Source organism: Pseudopipra pipra, chromosome 2 (assembly GCF_036250125.1).
Source record: "Pseudopipra pipra isolate bDixPip1 chromosome 2, bDixPip1.hap1, whole genome shotgun sequence".
NCBI classification, from domain to species: domain Eukaryota; kingdom Metazoa; phylum Chordata; class Aves; order Passeriformes; family Pipridae; genus Pseudopipra; species Pseudopipra pipra.
The window spans coordinates 110928464-110943956 of record NC_087550.1 but is presented as its reverse complement, the minus strand read 5'-3'; the positions used below and the strand labels follow the sequence as shown (position 1 = coordinate 110943956).

The following is a 15493-nucleotide window of genomic DNA, read 5'->3' as shown; positions in this document are numbered from 1 at the left end:
CAAGGATCAGGAGCTGCCTGCCCCAACACCACAGCCACTCACAGCCCCCCACCAGTGACCTCCTTTTCGGGAAGCCTGAAAGAAGATGGAAACGGGGGGGTGGCGGGGGGTGGGATTCAAAGCAGACACCAACTCTCCCAGTGCCCCCCATGCTAGAGAGGGCCTGAGCCCGTCATCCTTCATGGGCCACCCTCTGACCCCCTGACCTCCACACCAGTGACACCGCAGCCACCAGAGGAACTGGCTAAAAGAAGATGAACTACAAGAAAACATGCAATTTCAACCTAGTTTAAAATCACAGCGCTGGCTGTGGCCTCACAGCCAAGCAACACTTACCTGTCCCACCACACTCCAGTCCACAGATCTCCTGCCACTTGCCAACCTCCAAGGGGTCCTACCAGGATGCACAGGTCCATTTTCAAAGTGATAAAAACTTGGAAAACTAAACTACCACTATTGCAAATAGCTATCTTAGTTCAGATTTTGTCACATTGCAAAAGACAAGCCAAGTTCCAAGAACCTAATGCAGTCTCCAAAACATTGACTTTGGAAGGTGCTCTTCAGATCAGCGACTCACCTTGGAAAAATGTCTGCATGGAAACTCTTCTTCTATGCTTTTATTACATTAATGAACAGCAAGAAACCCCAATACCAGCAGTACAGCACACACAAAGCACTCATCTGAGTGCCAAGTGTCTCACAGGGCCTAAAATTGGAAGGTAATCACTTTGCTATGGTGCCTATTTGGGGCAACAAGAAGCTTTGCATGGAAGATGAAACCTGTTTTCTGCAGCCGTATGACTTTAACGACCGATGCATGCACCCTTAAAGCTCCCTCCCAAAACACATTGAGGCAGGCAGTTAATTTGGTAACAAAATATATTTTGAAGGCTACAATGAAGTATTAAGTATACACATGTTTTAAGACAAAAGGTTACTTAAGTGTTAGGTAATTACAAGGTACTGAGAGGCGCTTCAAGGTTTCGTTCTCCTATATAAAAAAAATCACTTTGCATTCTAATCCAAAATTCATCTTCTCTTAAAAACAAGACAGGTTATGTCTCGGATTTCTATGCAAGCAACTTATGATACCCCAAAGGAAAAAAATAAAAATAGCTAACAGCCAAGGAGAGCTTTTATCACCTTTTTTTTAATCTTCTAGTTCCAAATCAGATGCATTCAGTACAGAATTCTGATTAGGAAAAAAATGGCTGTTGAATTTTTATTACTACATCCCTTAAGGACCAAATGTGGTAACCTTAGGCACTTAATGTGTTCTATGAATAACAATACATATGAGCACATAAAAAGCTTGTTATCTCTGTTTATGGAATTTTTTTACCATATTGATACATTTACGGAAAGAAGTTGGGAAGTGCGGTGAGGGGGAGGAGAGGAAGCTATCAAAATAACAAATACCATTAAATAAAACCTGTTTGGAGAGGAACAAGCTAGACAGTATGAAATTTGAATGAACCATGTCTCCTCATTATGGTCCTGCAGCTCCCATGTAGTCATTGGAGCCTCATTCAATGCTCATACTAAAAGCCTTCACTCATATGCACCTCTCCCATTGATACAAATGCAATTCATATTTAACCCTGACAATCACTTGTTATACGAGCTTTCTGTGTACGTTGATTTTCTTATTTTATAAACAATGTAAACGAAGAGAAGTCCTTCATGATGGTTCAAAACAGCTCACGGGATGCACAGAAAAATCTTTTCCCCCTGTCCCCTCACATCAGAGTCCGTAACCACTTGCTTGATAACCGAAGGGTTGCCACCACACACCACCCTGTCACAGGACAATTTTCTGCCCTGTGTTATAACACAACTCCATCCCTACAGCTAGAAAAAAAATCCATACGAACTGCAGCTAAGCAACGCAGGGCTTTCTCCTTCAGAAATCAGCTTGCAGCCTCTCCAAAAAATGTGGGAAAGCCGTCAGAATGAAAATTTACAAACCAGCCATTTGTGGTGCTGGCATGGTTTCTTTCTGGTATTTAGATCAGTCCAAGAAATAAATTTTTAAAATAGTTCCTCCAATAGAATCCTTCCCATATTTTCAGCTCTGAGAATTCACAGGGACTAAATTCAAGTTACACTTGCTCTGGAGCCAGCAGCTTGTGAGAGTACAAAAAGCACCCTAGAAAATAGTGGAGGGAGGGTTGAGGCAAGTCCATGCATCTTTCAGCTCTCAAACTTGCCTGCAAAAAGAAAAGGAGCATACGGCCAGAGTGAACTAGGTTTCTGCTCTACTCACGGCAATAACTGTAACCTGCTTCAATTTATGTTATTTGGATTTAAAGCTCAGCAGGGGGCCGAACATGTGAATTAGTTTTTGTTCTTCTATTTAGCATGGGAGAACTAACAAAGACTTAGGGTCTGCTGTCAAATATTTTGGACCTTTAAAAGTCCTTTGCTGTCTTCCCCCACTGAGACCTGCCTAGGTTTCCATAGGTTGGTGCCTTGAGAAACCAGATGAAAGAACAAGTAGGATAGTTCACTCTCCTTTGCTCATGGTCGCAGGATTCTGTCTCCAACTGCTTATTTCTTCCTCCTTTTCTGGGCTCAAGGAAGATGATAAGCGGACAAACACTCTGAGGGCTGCCAAATGTTAAGTAACTAGAAGCGTGGGCCATGCCCTTGGAGAAGACCAGGACACATGGGAGCCTGACACATAGTTCAGGGTAAAATAATTTGCAGGAGAGCATCCCACCAGCACAGCTGTGTTGCTGGAGCCCAAACCAGAGCTCAACTGTGTTATTTACCCTACAAGGTCCCAGCTGTCAACCTGGCCTGGCATCACGACAGCCTACGGCACAAATGCCCTTAGCCAGCTGCTTGGCTCAATGTACAATTCTCTCTTTTTTAATGAGATTAGCGCTGGTGAAATGTGCTAGCTCAACAGACATGCTGATCTAAGTCCTCTGTTTTTTCGGGCTACAGCAGACACAGCAATCACTTTTAAAAGAAGACACAATTTTAAAAGACACCATAAATTTGCCAGGGCTTCTGCAATTGCTCATTCATCACAGGAAGAAGAGGGGCTTCTTATAGATCCAGTGAGAACTGAGGACTGGAAAGGATGAGTCTTGAAATTGTGGTAAGTGTATAAACTTAGCAACCTACCTCCTTGAGACTAGCGTGAAGGATCTACTTGCCAACAAAAAAAAAACCCAAAAAACAGATGATTCTGGCTTTTTATCCATTTCAGTCATCAAATACATCTGCTGCGGCTACCGCCAAAATTGTTAAAGAACAAGGGGGAGGGGGTGTACGTTAAATACCGGGGAGCGGGGGGGGGTCAATAACACAGAGGTACTGCTGTAAATATAGATTAGCAAAATGCATTTTGGTTATGCTTTAAAAAAAAAAAAAACAGTTAAAGTTGAAGCAGCTGAAGTAAAGTGTTCACTATAACGCTGTCAAACGTTATTGCCATGAATAAGCAATTCTTTGTTTAGAATGCATTTTTAAGCAGAATGATGAAAATTTGAGTCACCCTGTTTCGCAGGCACTATTCATAGCACAAAGCTACTAAACCGATAAAGCACAATCAGCTCCCCTTGCTAGGAAGTGACAAATGCGCCTTAGGGCACAGTATCGATGATGTGCGGATCACGGTCTCTAACGGCGCACAGCGGGGCCATTATCGTGTGTTGTCACCGCGTGCCATTAAAAGGACTTTAATCTGCCGATCGCCGCCGCGATACGCGGCTCCTGCCAGGGATCTACCAGCTAACAGGCCGGGACGCTGCGAAATCCCCCAGCCCCCGGGGTCGCCTGAAAAACACGGCCCGGCTCCCCCATCAGTCAATCGCGGCAACTCAATTAATGCATCTGGGTCAGGAAAATGGTTTGCGGGAGCCTGAGCCCGGTTACGAAACGCGGATACCGCGGCGGGTACCGCGGGCGGCGGCGGAGGGCAGCACCCGCTGAGCCCAGGTGAGCTCCGGGGAGGGACCGGGGGGCACCGAGGTGGCACCTCCGGGCCCCGCGGCGGGACAGGGATGCGGGAGCAGCCGGGACACGGGCGGGGGCCGCCTTGCAGCCCCCCCGCCCCGGTTCGGCTGGCCAAGGGAGGCAGCGGGGAAGGGGGGCGGCCAAGGCGACTGTCGGAGAGACCTCTGCAACTTTCCCCGGCGGGGGCTCGGGGGGTATGTGCTCGGCGCGAGAAGAGGCAAAAAACATTACTTTAAATATATATATATGTGTGTGTGTGTGTATAAATATGTGCACATATATACATATATATATGAGTGCGTATATATAAAAATGTATATATACATATATATAAGTGAATATATATAAAAATATAAATACACACATATATATATATAAATACACATATATGAGTATACACATATGTATTCCGGCGGATACGGTCCGTCCCCGCACGGCACGGCGGTGCCCTCCCGGTAGATCCGCGCTGCGGAGACCCCGCCGCCCCCTCCCCGGGCAGGTGGGGGCCGCGGGGGTGCCGGGGCCGTGCCCGGGTGGTCGGTGTGTGCCCGCGCCGCGCCGCTCCGCACTCACCCAGAAAACGAAGGAGTAGATGATGAGGAGAGTTTTCAGACACGTTATCACGGGTTTGGTCTCCATTCTCCTCGATGCCATAATACTGAGATCCCGGCTGCAGGCTGGGCGCGGGAGGAGGCGGAGGAGGAGGGAGGGGAGGGGGAGGGAGGAGAGAGCGGGGGGGGGGGCGGAGGGAGGTGAGCTCAGCTCAGCGCCAGGCTCGCCCTGCTCGCCGCGGCCCGGGCTCGCCGCGCCTCCTGCTGCCGCCCGGGGACCCCCGCCCCGGGCCGCCGAGCGGCGGGGAGAGGGGGCTGAAATATCACCTGCCAGGGGGTGGCCGCGGGGCACAGGGATCTGCCCCCGGGGTGTAATTTACTGGAATATCTCGGGTGAGGCGGGGGGAGGGCGGCTGAAGGTTTTGAAAGATGAAGTGAAAGAACCCCCTCGGCCTCCTCCTTTTCTCGGGAAGGTGCTCGGAAGCATTGCTTGGGGTGCTTAGGAGCTTGGGGAGGGGGGCTCTGGATGGTCGAAGCTGGAGAGGGAATTGCCCTTACGGGAGAAAATATCTTTTGGTGTCACGATTAAAATGTGTGTTTGTGCGCAAGCTGCAAGAATCTGGAGACCAGAGCAAGGGCATGTAGGACAGGTTTGACAGTGCTCTGGTTACAGCCACATAGTCTGGGTGAGCCAGGCTGTGTAAGAGCAAGAGCTCTGCACCGAAGCCATTTGAGGGGCCAGGGCTCCTCCAGCCCTGCACCTGTGACGTGCCTCTTTGCAGCTCCAGTGCAGGTGATTGCATTGAAACAGTAGGATCTATGATCTATGAATGAGCAGGCTGTGAAGCTCAGATGCTTCTGAAGCCTGGTCCCTAACCTTGGCTTCACCTCACCCTCAAATCTCAACTCTATCCTAAAAAAAGACATTGAACCCCAGCCTAAAATGATCAGAAACCTTGCAATTCTACATGTCTTTGAGACCCTGAGTTTCAGCTGAAACAGACCTGGCTCAACTCTGCCTGGAGTGAGAGTACACCCCAGAGAGAGAACAGATCTCTGGAGAGAGCCAGCTTCTCCTTATTGTCCCTGCAGCCACCACCCCACTGTAAAATCCAGCAAGTGATGGACAGCAGAGAAATAACTGCATTGGTCTGGGAATGGAAAGGGACCTGATGCTGCAGAGCCCCTGCTGCAGCGAAACAGTGGTGTGGGACTCACTGGACTCCTCTGGGTAGAGATAAAAAAGGCTTGTGGGGTGGCTGCCTTCAGGAAAACTATGGCCAGAATGAGGGCACACACGTGCCTTGGCAGCCTGAACTCCTGCGCCAAGACCATGGGCAGGCGCAGAGGGAATGACTTCAGGTTTCCTTTTCTGTCGTTCACATTTTGGAGGAGGGTAATGTGTGCGTGGGAGTGAACGTTGGAGCATAGCATGTCCCTCCTGAATGGTGTGCCTGCACACCCCACAAAGCAGGGCTCTGAACTGTACCTTTCACTGCATAAAAATCAAAACAAGGTCAACGCTAAGCAGCGTATTTCCTCAAGCTACAAAAGCAATGTAGTTTGTGCATCTGAGATGAACCAAAGTGATAAACCAGACTTTGCCGCTCAAGGGACAGTGTTTAAAATAATATATAGAAAAAAAATGGTTCCTGAGCAAGTGCTTTTGTAATATGCAGAAGTTTTGACATGAAAACTGCTGCAAGATTTTACTGGGTTTGACTTATGTCTTTAAGACTTGGTTAGCCTACTATTTCCCAAAACAATGAAGGCATCTAAAAGATGCTTGAGGGGGGAGTATTCTGCAGGAGATAATGGGGGTTTTAAGCAATCACTGCTTTTGTGGAAAATTCAGATGACAGGTGCATAAATCTTTATTGACTTGGCCATTAAAATGTAAATAAGCGCAGTAACTGCAAAAAATTATATTGACAGTAACAACAGTTATAAATATTCACTGTACAAAAATTATACTATGATTTTTTTGACAGAAAATAGCTAAGCAAGAGTAGGAGACTTCTCTCCCTTCCCCTTATATGGGCTGTAGAAAAGATAAATGCTACTGTCACAGGCCAGAGGACAGCAACCATTTATTTCAGTAGATATGGTTATACTTCCCCTCCCCTTCAGGTGTTTTTAAGAAAGCGTGAAACAAACTATAATATCAATCAGAATTCAAATATCCAGCCAATAGAAAGCATGGATGGCTATTTTGGTAGATGCTGATTTTGACAAAGACTCAAGATTTCTGCCAATAGCCCGTGATTTTAGGTCACTCTGTCTTCTAGTGCCTAATTTGAGATTCATCTCCTGAGTCTTCTCAGAAGGATATGCTGGGGATCTAAACTGCTCAAGTGCCTATAGAGCCTCCCTTGGCAGTGTTTTGAAAACTCAGAGGGTTTTGCACCAGGGAACCAGAAAGAAAACAGAGATACAAGAAAAAATGTCCCTGTAAGGAAATACAGTTCCTTTCTCCATTAATGTCAGTCCCTAGTGGGCATTATGTCCAGAGAATTGAGAAAAAGAGACTCTGTGTTATCTCCACTTGAACCTATAGTCTTCCTGCCAAGACTGTCTTTGGAGGAACTCTGAGTTGCTTTCTGACATACAGTGAAGCAGCATATACTTTACTGGATGAAGAGGCAAATTTTGGATTAAAAATGAGAATGTCTGAACAGAGCTGGACATAAATCTGCCTGATTACAGCAAATACCGTTAAAATACGACAAGAGCACCAAGCCATCAAATATTTTAGGCTTAAATAGAATTACCGAACAATTGCTAGCCTTCATGTGTGGCTTGGAAACACATTTACCTTTTTAAAATATTTTATCATCTTTTTGCAGATTTGGGAGTGCAGATTCTCAAGTATTACTAGAACAAAATCAAAGCAAGTTTTTGTAAAGCAAAATACATTTTCAGTTCTGTAATCCATGTTTGCAAAGATGGGAGCATAATTGCTCTTCACATCTCCCTGCAGAGAGAACATTTTGTAGTTTTTCAAAATAGATTTTTGCCTAACTGTGTAATTTGAAAAATATTTCTTTAATACACTAGAAGTTTGCAGGGGATTCTGCTTATGATCAGTGCCCATAAGCTCCTATTTCTTCATAATGCACAGGAAATATCACCTGTCTGAATAATTCTGTTTGCAAAGCATTGGTCTAGAAGGAGCTCCCTCATCCCACAACAGGAGAGCATTGTATTGTAGAAAGTGAAAATGAGCACTTCCATCCTTACCTGCACCAGACCTTAGCTATTTGATGGTTAAATAGAAACTTTCTGGGGAAAGTGGTGGAAAGATGTGAAGAGCCATTGCATCAAGCGTGGTAAAGTCTCACACCCTTCTGCAACTGCAGCAGGTGACATGAAATATGGTGCTTTGTTCTCTTCATACCCACTCTGGCCTTTCCCAGATTCACTGTGGTGCTGTTGACTGTAAAGGCTGCAACCTCTGCTGCCCTTTACTGAGCATTCTGGCTCATAATCCACACTCACTTCATCCTCCCTGGAGAGCAGAGGTTTGAGGGGTTTTTTGTCCTTTTCCGAGTCCTTCCATCTCCATGTGTCCTGCCAGCACCTGTCCTCAGCTGGCAGAACCCACAGCCTGTGTCAGTCCACCATGGAGGAAAGACAAATCTTTTTCACAAAACACAGAAAGCAGAAGAAAAAAACAAGTGCCTGATAATTTTGCTGCACTTGTGTATCTCAGGTGAGTTCAGACAACTCTGTACTGGTCCCACTGACATCTCCACATTGGAATTCAGCTCTAAGAAAGCAGAGATCTTGCACAGCAGTTAGTTTGTTATGTGACTGGTAGCTGCAAGCTTTTGGCAGGTGCATCACCAAGTGATGGCCCAGGCTCCAAAATGTGTCTTCTCAAGATGCCTCAGACTTTATAGGTCCCCAAGGAGGAGATGGGGGGTTACAAAGTCAGTGTCAGAGAATGATTTGTCAGAAGAGACCCTGTAAGGAGACAAGTGTAGCATTGGCAAAGTCAATCAAGCTATGCCCATTGACAACAAGTGATGAGAAAGGTCCAGTCTCCTGCAGCAGAGGTATAAGGGAACAAATAGAGGCATCAACTTCAGTGGTTTGGTAACAGGTATGAGTTAGGATGAAATGTATGTTCAGCACCAATTCAGGCTAACGGGCTTGTGGGATGGCTCTGCAGTATTGAGAAAACAGTGCCACCCTAACCTGATGAACAAGCAGCACATGTTTGCAGAGAAAGGAGTAGTAACACTGGGAAACTTCCTTAGACCATTTAAGAAAGTCTTAGGATGCTTTATAGGAAGCACATCATGCTTTATGAACTATGCTCAGTTTATGTATGCTCTTACACAGGCCAAAAAGAGACATCAAGGGAGTAAGGATCAAAAGAAGAAGGTTTAGGCAAAAAAAAGTGGTAAAAAGAATGAACTTTATACCTTTAACAACACAAACTAACCAGTTACAAGATCGAAACTTGTGTAGAGAGTAACAAAACTGAGGTAAAGCTTACACTCAGTCTTTCCAGAAGCCAGATGGCAACTAGATATATCCACTTGCAGTGTTTGGTTTAGTGCCGTTTTATAATAATTTTTAGATTATAAAGAAAGATCTCTGCCATTCTGTGATCTTCCTTTGCCCCTGGATTGTTACTTGCTATGGGATCAATGAAGTTCTTGATCCTTTGCAGCATGACTTCCAAAGCTTGAGCAGCTTTGTCCCAAAAGCCACACAACTATGTGGAGGCAGGAGGGAGTGTGTGGTTTCCATTATTCTGTTTCCCCCCAGAGCAGGCACATAGTATCTGGTTTTTTCAGTAATATTGATATAAATAAGCTTTTCATAACTTTTTTGTATTTCTCAGAACATGTCTGTCATGGTTTGAGAGCCCCAAAAATTTAATTCCCTATCTTCAAACCCCCTCCCACATCTCAACTCAATGTGAGAAGGTTTTTTCCAGACAACTACATGAGACTTAAAGTGGGGGAAAGGGAATATATTACAATGACTGTACAAATAAATATTATAATACATTATACACATGATCTCAACTATCTGTACCATGATAAATCAGTATTTACAATGGATCAGATCTCTTCTCCCCTCCAAATAAAAATCCAGGAGGGAAGAAGGAAAGATCCTTTCCAGTCTTAATTTGAAAGGGAAGTTTATAGCTATTTTGTAGGCAAGTAGTTCTCATGGCTTGCGATGACTTTCCTGGTTACTCTGAAGCTTTGTGAAGTGTCCTCTCCAAAGGGAATGGAACAGAAATACATTTGTGACTAATTACCACAACAGGATAAATTAAGATCACCAGCACTTACAGAGAAAGGGTGGAGGACCTGGAAAAGATAAGAAGTCAGAAAGCAGAAAATACACAAAGAGCACATAAATACACAAAGAGCATATCTATATTACTTCAGGAGAAACATTATTACATCTGCAATTGATAGGTGTTCTGACACACAGAGAGAAAAATGGAGCCATACAATTTTATTATCTTCATCCTTAGCAATAAAGCGGCAATTAACCCTGCACATTTGCCAAGTCACTCAGATTGGTTTGTAATACTGTGTTTCTTCTTTCTTTCTTTCTTTCTTTTTTTTTTTTTCTTTCTTTGTAGTTCTGAGTAACAGCACCAGATTCTGTCCTGATGTCCCTGGAACACCTGGACATTTTCTTAAGGTCAGTAGGTAATTTACAGTGACCTTGTGAGGAATTAGATAATTTCTTCTTCTGGAAAGATCAATGTAAGGGGTTAAGAAGCACCTGTGAGGTCCCCCTCCTCCATGATTTTCTGTTGTTTAGTTTCTGTCAAGAAACGTGGTGGAGCTGCACCTTAAACTGTGAACACCACAGTGTTCAGTACTATTTGCATTTTCCTCCTTTTCTTTTCTTGAGTGTGCCATGATTTGTTTCCACTAGATTTCTCCTACATCTGCCCTGAAGCAAATGCAAGCAGAACTGAGGAATCTCAGCCTCTTCTCCAGTGCTGGCAGAAGTTGCCTCTTGTCATTGCAGATCCGTAAGTGTTTGCATAAGAAGTAGGTGCAAGTCAGCAAACTCCAGCTTTTCTGTTCTGCAGGTGCAGCCACCCCCTTGTGTGACAGATGCCGACTCCTGACTGACATGTCTGCATGTTGGGTGGTTTTTTCTGTGCAGGGTAAGAGATTGGTCAGCCTGGACGCCTGCAAGGCTCTGCCCAGCCCTTTACCTCGTCTCTGACAGCAGCCACTGGTAGGTATGTGGAGAGGGACCCTAACAAGCCTCTTGCCTGGGGTGCTCCTAGTCTGCTGACCCAGCTGCAGACACTGGATTATTTGTGTCAGCCATAAGAGCCCTGAAGCAACACTGTTCCCCTCCTTTTGGCAGAGAACACTCCAAAGAGTTACAGTTTGGAAACGGTATTGAAAAAGCGTCATGCAGCTATTTAAGCAGAATGGGAATCCTGGATGTCCTCACCTTATGGACAGAGGGATGGGGAAAGCTCGAGTGTGAGGGAGATGGACTATGGCCGACATGGATGCTGCTGAGGGAGGTCACTGTGTGGAACTTCTGCTGCAATGGAAAGGGATGTTATGTTAGCGTGACACAACAGCATAGGATGAGGCAAAGCACTCGTCAAAGGATGAGGGTCACATTAGGACCTGCTAATTCTGCTACTAACCTTAGGGTACAACTGGCAGGACCTGATTCTCAGTGGGAGGATGAAAGAAATGGGAAGATGTTCTGGGAGACATCAGTGTCTTTACTGATGTCTTTACTTTACACAGTGCAGAGGACAAGGGACAATGCGAAGAACGCCACAGAGGCCACAGTCAGACCAAGAGCTCTTTGATAAATAGCCATACTCAAGGTGGAAAACTGAGACCATGCACACAGTGAATGGAATTTGAGGTACACTGCAGGAATTTTGAGCCAATGTGTTTTCTCTTGATGTGCAGCCTAGGTTTCCTTCTCCTCCTCTAAACAGTGGCTTCTCTTCACGTCTTCAGAAAACATGATTGATTTTTAAAGCTGCCATGCATTTTACAATAGCGAGTAAGTGATAGAAAGAGAAAAAAATACAACAAATTAGTGTTTTGGCAAGTAGAATTAGGCTGTATAAAGCAATAACATTAGAAAAAACAATTCATTGCAGATAACGTCTATGACAACAAATCTTCAAACAACCAAAGAACACAAGACTGGTACTTAGAGCACATCTTGTGCCCACCTCAGTGCCACTGCAGGCAGAGGTCTTGATTTTTAAGGACATGCAACGTGTGTTGCATGTTTTACACAAGTATCTGTTACATGAGCACATTAAAGATCTAGCTCCAGCTTAGATGCCCTTTTTCTGGAGCAGATGTGATGCTTCCTGTGATGCTGGGGAATGGAGTGGATGTGAACTGCTCACTCAGATACTGCTTGGATGAGCAGCTTTTCTTCCCTCGTGAAGGATTTTTCTGCTTTGCACCCACATCCCTTCCTTCAGGAGGAGCAAACTTAGCACTGTTTCCTGGAGACACCCATTGCTGGTCCCTCTCAAGTTCCTTCAGTGAGAAGCCTTGTGTCCTCCACAAACACACAACAATTTCCTAAGCCATTGGGTAAGGAGCTCTGTTCCTCTAAGCAGAGGAGCAGCAAATGCTTGTGGACTCTGTGTCAGGCTTACCAGCTGTAAGAAGCACCACCTGTCAGGCCCCTAACATACCCTCCTACCCTTCCCAGGCTCTTGAATGCCTGGGCTCAGGGCCAGCTTAGGTAAGGGTTGCAGGTGTCACATCTTGAATCAAAGGTTTGAGAAAACACTGTGAGAAGCCTCGGTGGGAACGGCCACTCTTCCCTGAGCTTTTAAGCTGAGCACTCTACCTGTGCTCTTTACCTAAGCTACCTCTGTAGCTACATCACAGACATGACTGTACCCATTCCTGTGCTCCAGGCTGGCCACCCACCCGAGATGGACTCAGCTCAAGGAACCCAAGAAGCATATGGAGCTTGTTCAGAAATCCTCCCTGGCACTGGAAGCAAAGCACCATATGCTCGAGCAGCCAGAGCAAAAGAATGCATCCAAGGCAAAGGGAGTCAAGAGCAAAAGGGCAAGGAAGGTACACAGGGAAGGCACCAGGACATCTGCTTCATTATTCTCCTCCTCCTCCTTATGGCCACTGGTGGGTAACACCAGGGGGTGCCTCTCTGACTTCACTTTCTGACATCCTGCCCCTAAGGTGGCTACATCTTCCCCTCTCTTACTGCTTTTGGACATCATCACTTCCCTCCTCTTTGCCTTAGGCTTTCCTAGCCCCTTGCTGTGTTAGCTGCCTACTCAGCCCAGTGTGCAGGTGAAACCAACAGCTGTATCAGCAACAAGCATTGGGAGTGAGGAGATCAGGTCCTGTAATGTGAGCCATTGTACCTAGAACAGAGCATGGCAGGCAAGCCCCCACCCCACTGTCACTGATGCATAAGTCACAAAAGTCGCCTGCATCACTGGTCTGTCACACTGGGTCTGCTGGCTCAGACTGTAGATATTCAGAGTTTTAATTAACATGGAAACAAGTAGGGCTTTCTTTTTTGAACGTGTATAGTTGAGGCTGATAAAGTTTTGCATCAGTTTATTGTTTTGTGTGAGCTTATTGCCTTTGAGATATGTGATTTCCAACATGTATACTCGAGTCCAATAAAGTTTTGTGTCAGTTTATTGCCTTTAAAATGTATGATTTTCACGTTTGTCCTGAATTGTATCTGTTAACATTTCTTCTTTTCCTGGACAACCAACAGAAAAATGCTTGTATTAGGAATTGACATAAATGGTTTATTGACTCATTTGAAATATATTTTTTTATGATATAAAGTCACTTATACTCAATACTCAATCTCATATGGCAAAAGAAAACATAAAAAAGGGACAGCATAAACATCAGCACTGCAACACACCATGAAAATGATCTCTGAAGATGCCCCTACACTGTCCAGCTCCTCATGGGGCTTCTGACCTGGTCAAGAGTCACAGATCTGTACCAGAACATCCCATGTCTTCCTGCCATCATGCTGGCCTCATGGATGAGGGATGCAAAGCATGCCTTCAGTCCCTGGGAATCACTGCAGGCGTCCCAGTGACACTTGTGTTGAATTTCCCCTCCAGGGCAGAAGAATTCAGCAAGTCTCTTATTCATCGCTTTGATGCCTGAGAATCTACAGGATTTAGAAAATGAAGTCTCTCTGACTCTTCCTTTTTTCCATTTCAGTGTTTTCCTTCCACCTTGCATTTTGCAGTCCTCTCTGAGGCCCAGCCCAGCCTGCAGACCTGTGCAGGATCTTTTATCCCACAGACCTCCCCTGGGGAGGTTGTCATGCGGCAGTTGCACAATGTACGTAAGTAAAGAAGCTATAAGGACTGCACAAGTCACACAAAACCAAACTAAATTACATACTGGTTTTCACTAGGTTCTGATGACTTCTGAAGCACAGCAAGGGCCTCTGTAATACTTATGAATTACTGACATGCTATTATTTCTGTGCAGGAGCAGGACAAAATAGTTACACGGGGGGTGCACTACGGATGTGGTACCATACAGAAAGACCTCACCATTTCCATGCAGGAATAAAAGAACCAGGTACACCTTTCTAGTTTTGATGCAGGATTTGGTTTTTAGCACCTGGATAACATTACTGACCTCCAGAGCATTGCTGTAGACTATGAAGTAGTACCAAATAAAATACAAAGTTCTACATTTACTTTCTCCTGAAGATTTTTCTGTCAAACTGGGTCAACTTCTAAGTAAAGCAAGAGAGCATTTTAATCTGTCAGCACTTCAAAACCAGTCTGGTACTTGAAAATTACTTCTGGGCTTAAAAATGTTATGGACTCTGAATTTGGAAGGCATTATTGTTGGTACATAAGATCTAATGGTATATAATTCAAAACCTGATCGTTCCTGATCTTAGCTGACCATTATTTTAGCAAATGTTTGCTTTGGTGGGGTTTGGGGGTGATATGAGCAAATGAAAGCTCCATGAAGATATTTTTGCTAACACTGAAAATGAAAAACTAAACCAACATCCCCCCAGTTTTTTTAATCCGTAGCGTTTACCACCTTTAAAAAAATACACTCTATTATAGATGTGGAAGCAGATCATAAAACTGCTCTGCCCAGATCTGCAGGGGAATCAAACAGATGGCAGATCCCACTGCAATTTGGATGAAGATTTCATAGCTAGATAATCAAGAAAATAGTAAAGTGGTTTCAAGGTCAACAATGAGCTGAAAATCAGATTTTCTTCAGCTAGGAGCATCTACAGCCTTTCTCACACATTTAGAGGAAATGCACCAAACTCAGAAATTCCTTCACTACCAAGAGCAAAAGCCCTCAGTGTAAGAAGATATTGCTACAGGGGAGAATCTTCTTGGTTAACTAGCCTTTTTAAAATTAAAATTTAAACTATTATTTCCAAATAGTTGTGCATGACTATTTACGTGACTGTATGTTAGTATGTTTTTTTAAATTCAATTAAACCTACAGGTGGTCATACACCAGATTGTAAATAATATTAGTTATGAATTTTGGCAACCAAAATGATTTTCAAATAATGGTTATTGCTATTGAATTTGTTCTGGGACCAACACTCATGTAGAGTTGTTGGCAGATGATTCTTTTCCTCTGTGCTTGTGTCTTTTATGCCCTCACAAATCCCTGAATTGAGAAGTTACAGCTTTAAAGGGAAAATATCCTCCCTGATTTGTTGTGTTCTTTTAAAAATAAAAACCTCAAGCAATCCAGTTTGTGATATCCATCAGGCTCAGCTACACAGATCTGGAGGCTGTATTTCTCTCTTGTTTATGTCGCTGATCTGGTTTTAGTTAATTTTCACTTCCAGATGTCTCTTGTGCATGTTGTTTTTTTTCTTTTTCTGGTTAACAGGATATAAATCACCTTGATAGGACAGAGCTGTTTGCTCTGTTTTACTTGTTTTATTTCTGGATGTGTTTTCCAGAACCT

The 15493-nt window shown here is 44.4% G+C and overlaps 1 protein-coding gene and 1 long non-coding RNA gene across 4 annotated transcripts in view; one reads left to right on the top strand and one right to left on the bottom strand.

Annotated features, from left to right (window-relative positions):
* The window catches only part of TSPAN7 (tetraspanin 7), a 94312-nt gene extending 89526 nt beyond the window's left edge, over positions 1 to 4786 (bottom strand). The window contains exon 1 of the mRNA XM_064646855.1: positions 4543 to 4786. Within this exon, the coding sequence (XP_064502925.1) occupies positions 4543 to 4623 (81 nt within the window). The 5' untranslated portion in view covers positions 4624 to 4786. The remainder of the gene's footprint in view (positions 1 to 4542) is intronic.
* Positions 3630 to 15273, top strand: LOC135410283 (uncharacterized). 3 transcript variants are annotated; one of them, XR_010428601.1, is made up of 3 exons: positions 3630 to 3951; positions 10597 to 10752; positions 10884 to 15273. It is a non-coding gene; the product is annotated as an uncharacterized LOC135410283 (long non-coding RNA). The 3 variants fall into 3 exon arrangements; XR_010428600.1 differs by having other exon boundaries at positions 3633 to 3951; positions 10597 to 10748; XR_010428599.1 differs by having other exon boundaries at positions 3633 to 3951; positions 10597 to 15273.
* The last annotated feature ends 220 nt before the right edge of the window (positions 15274 to 15493 follow it).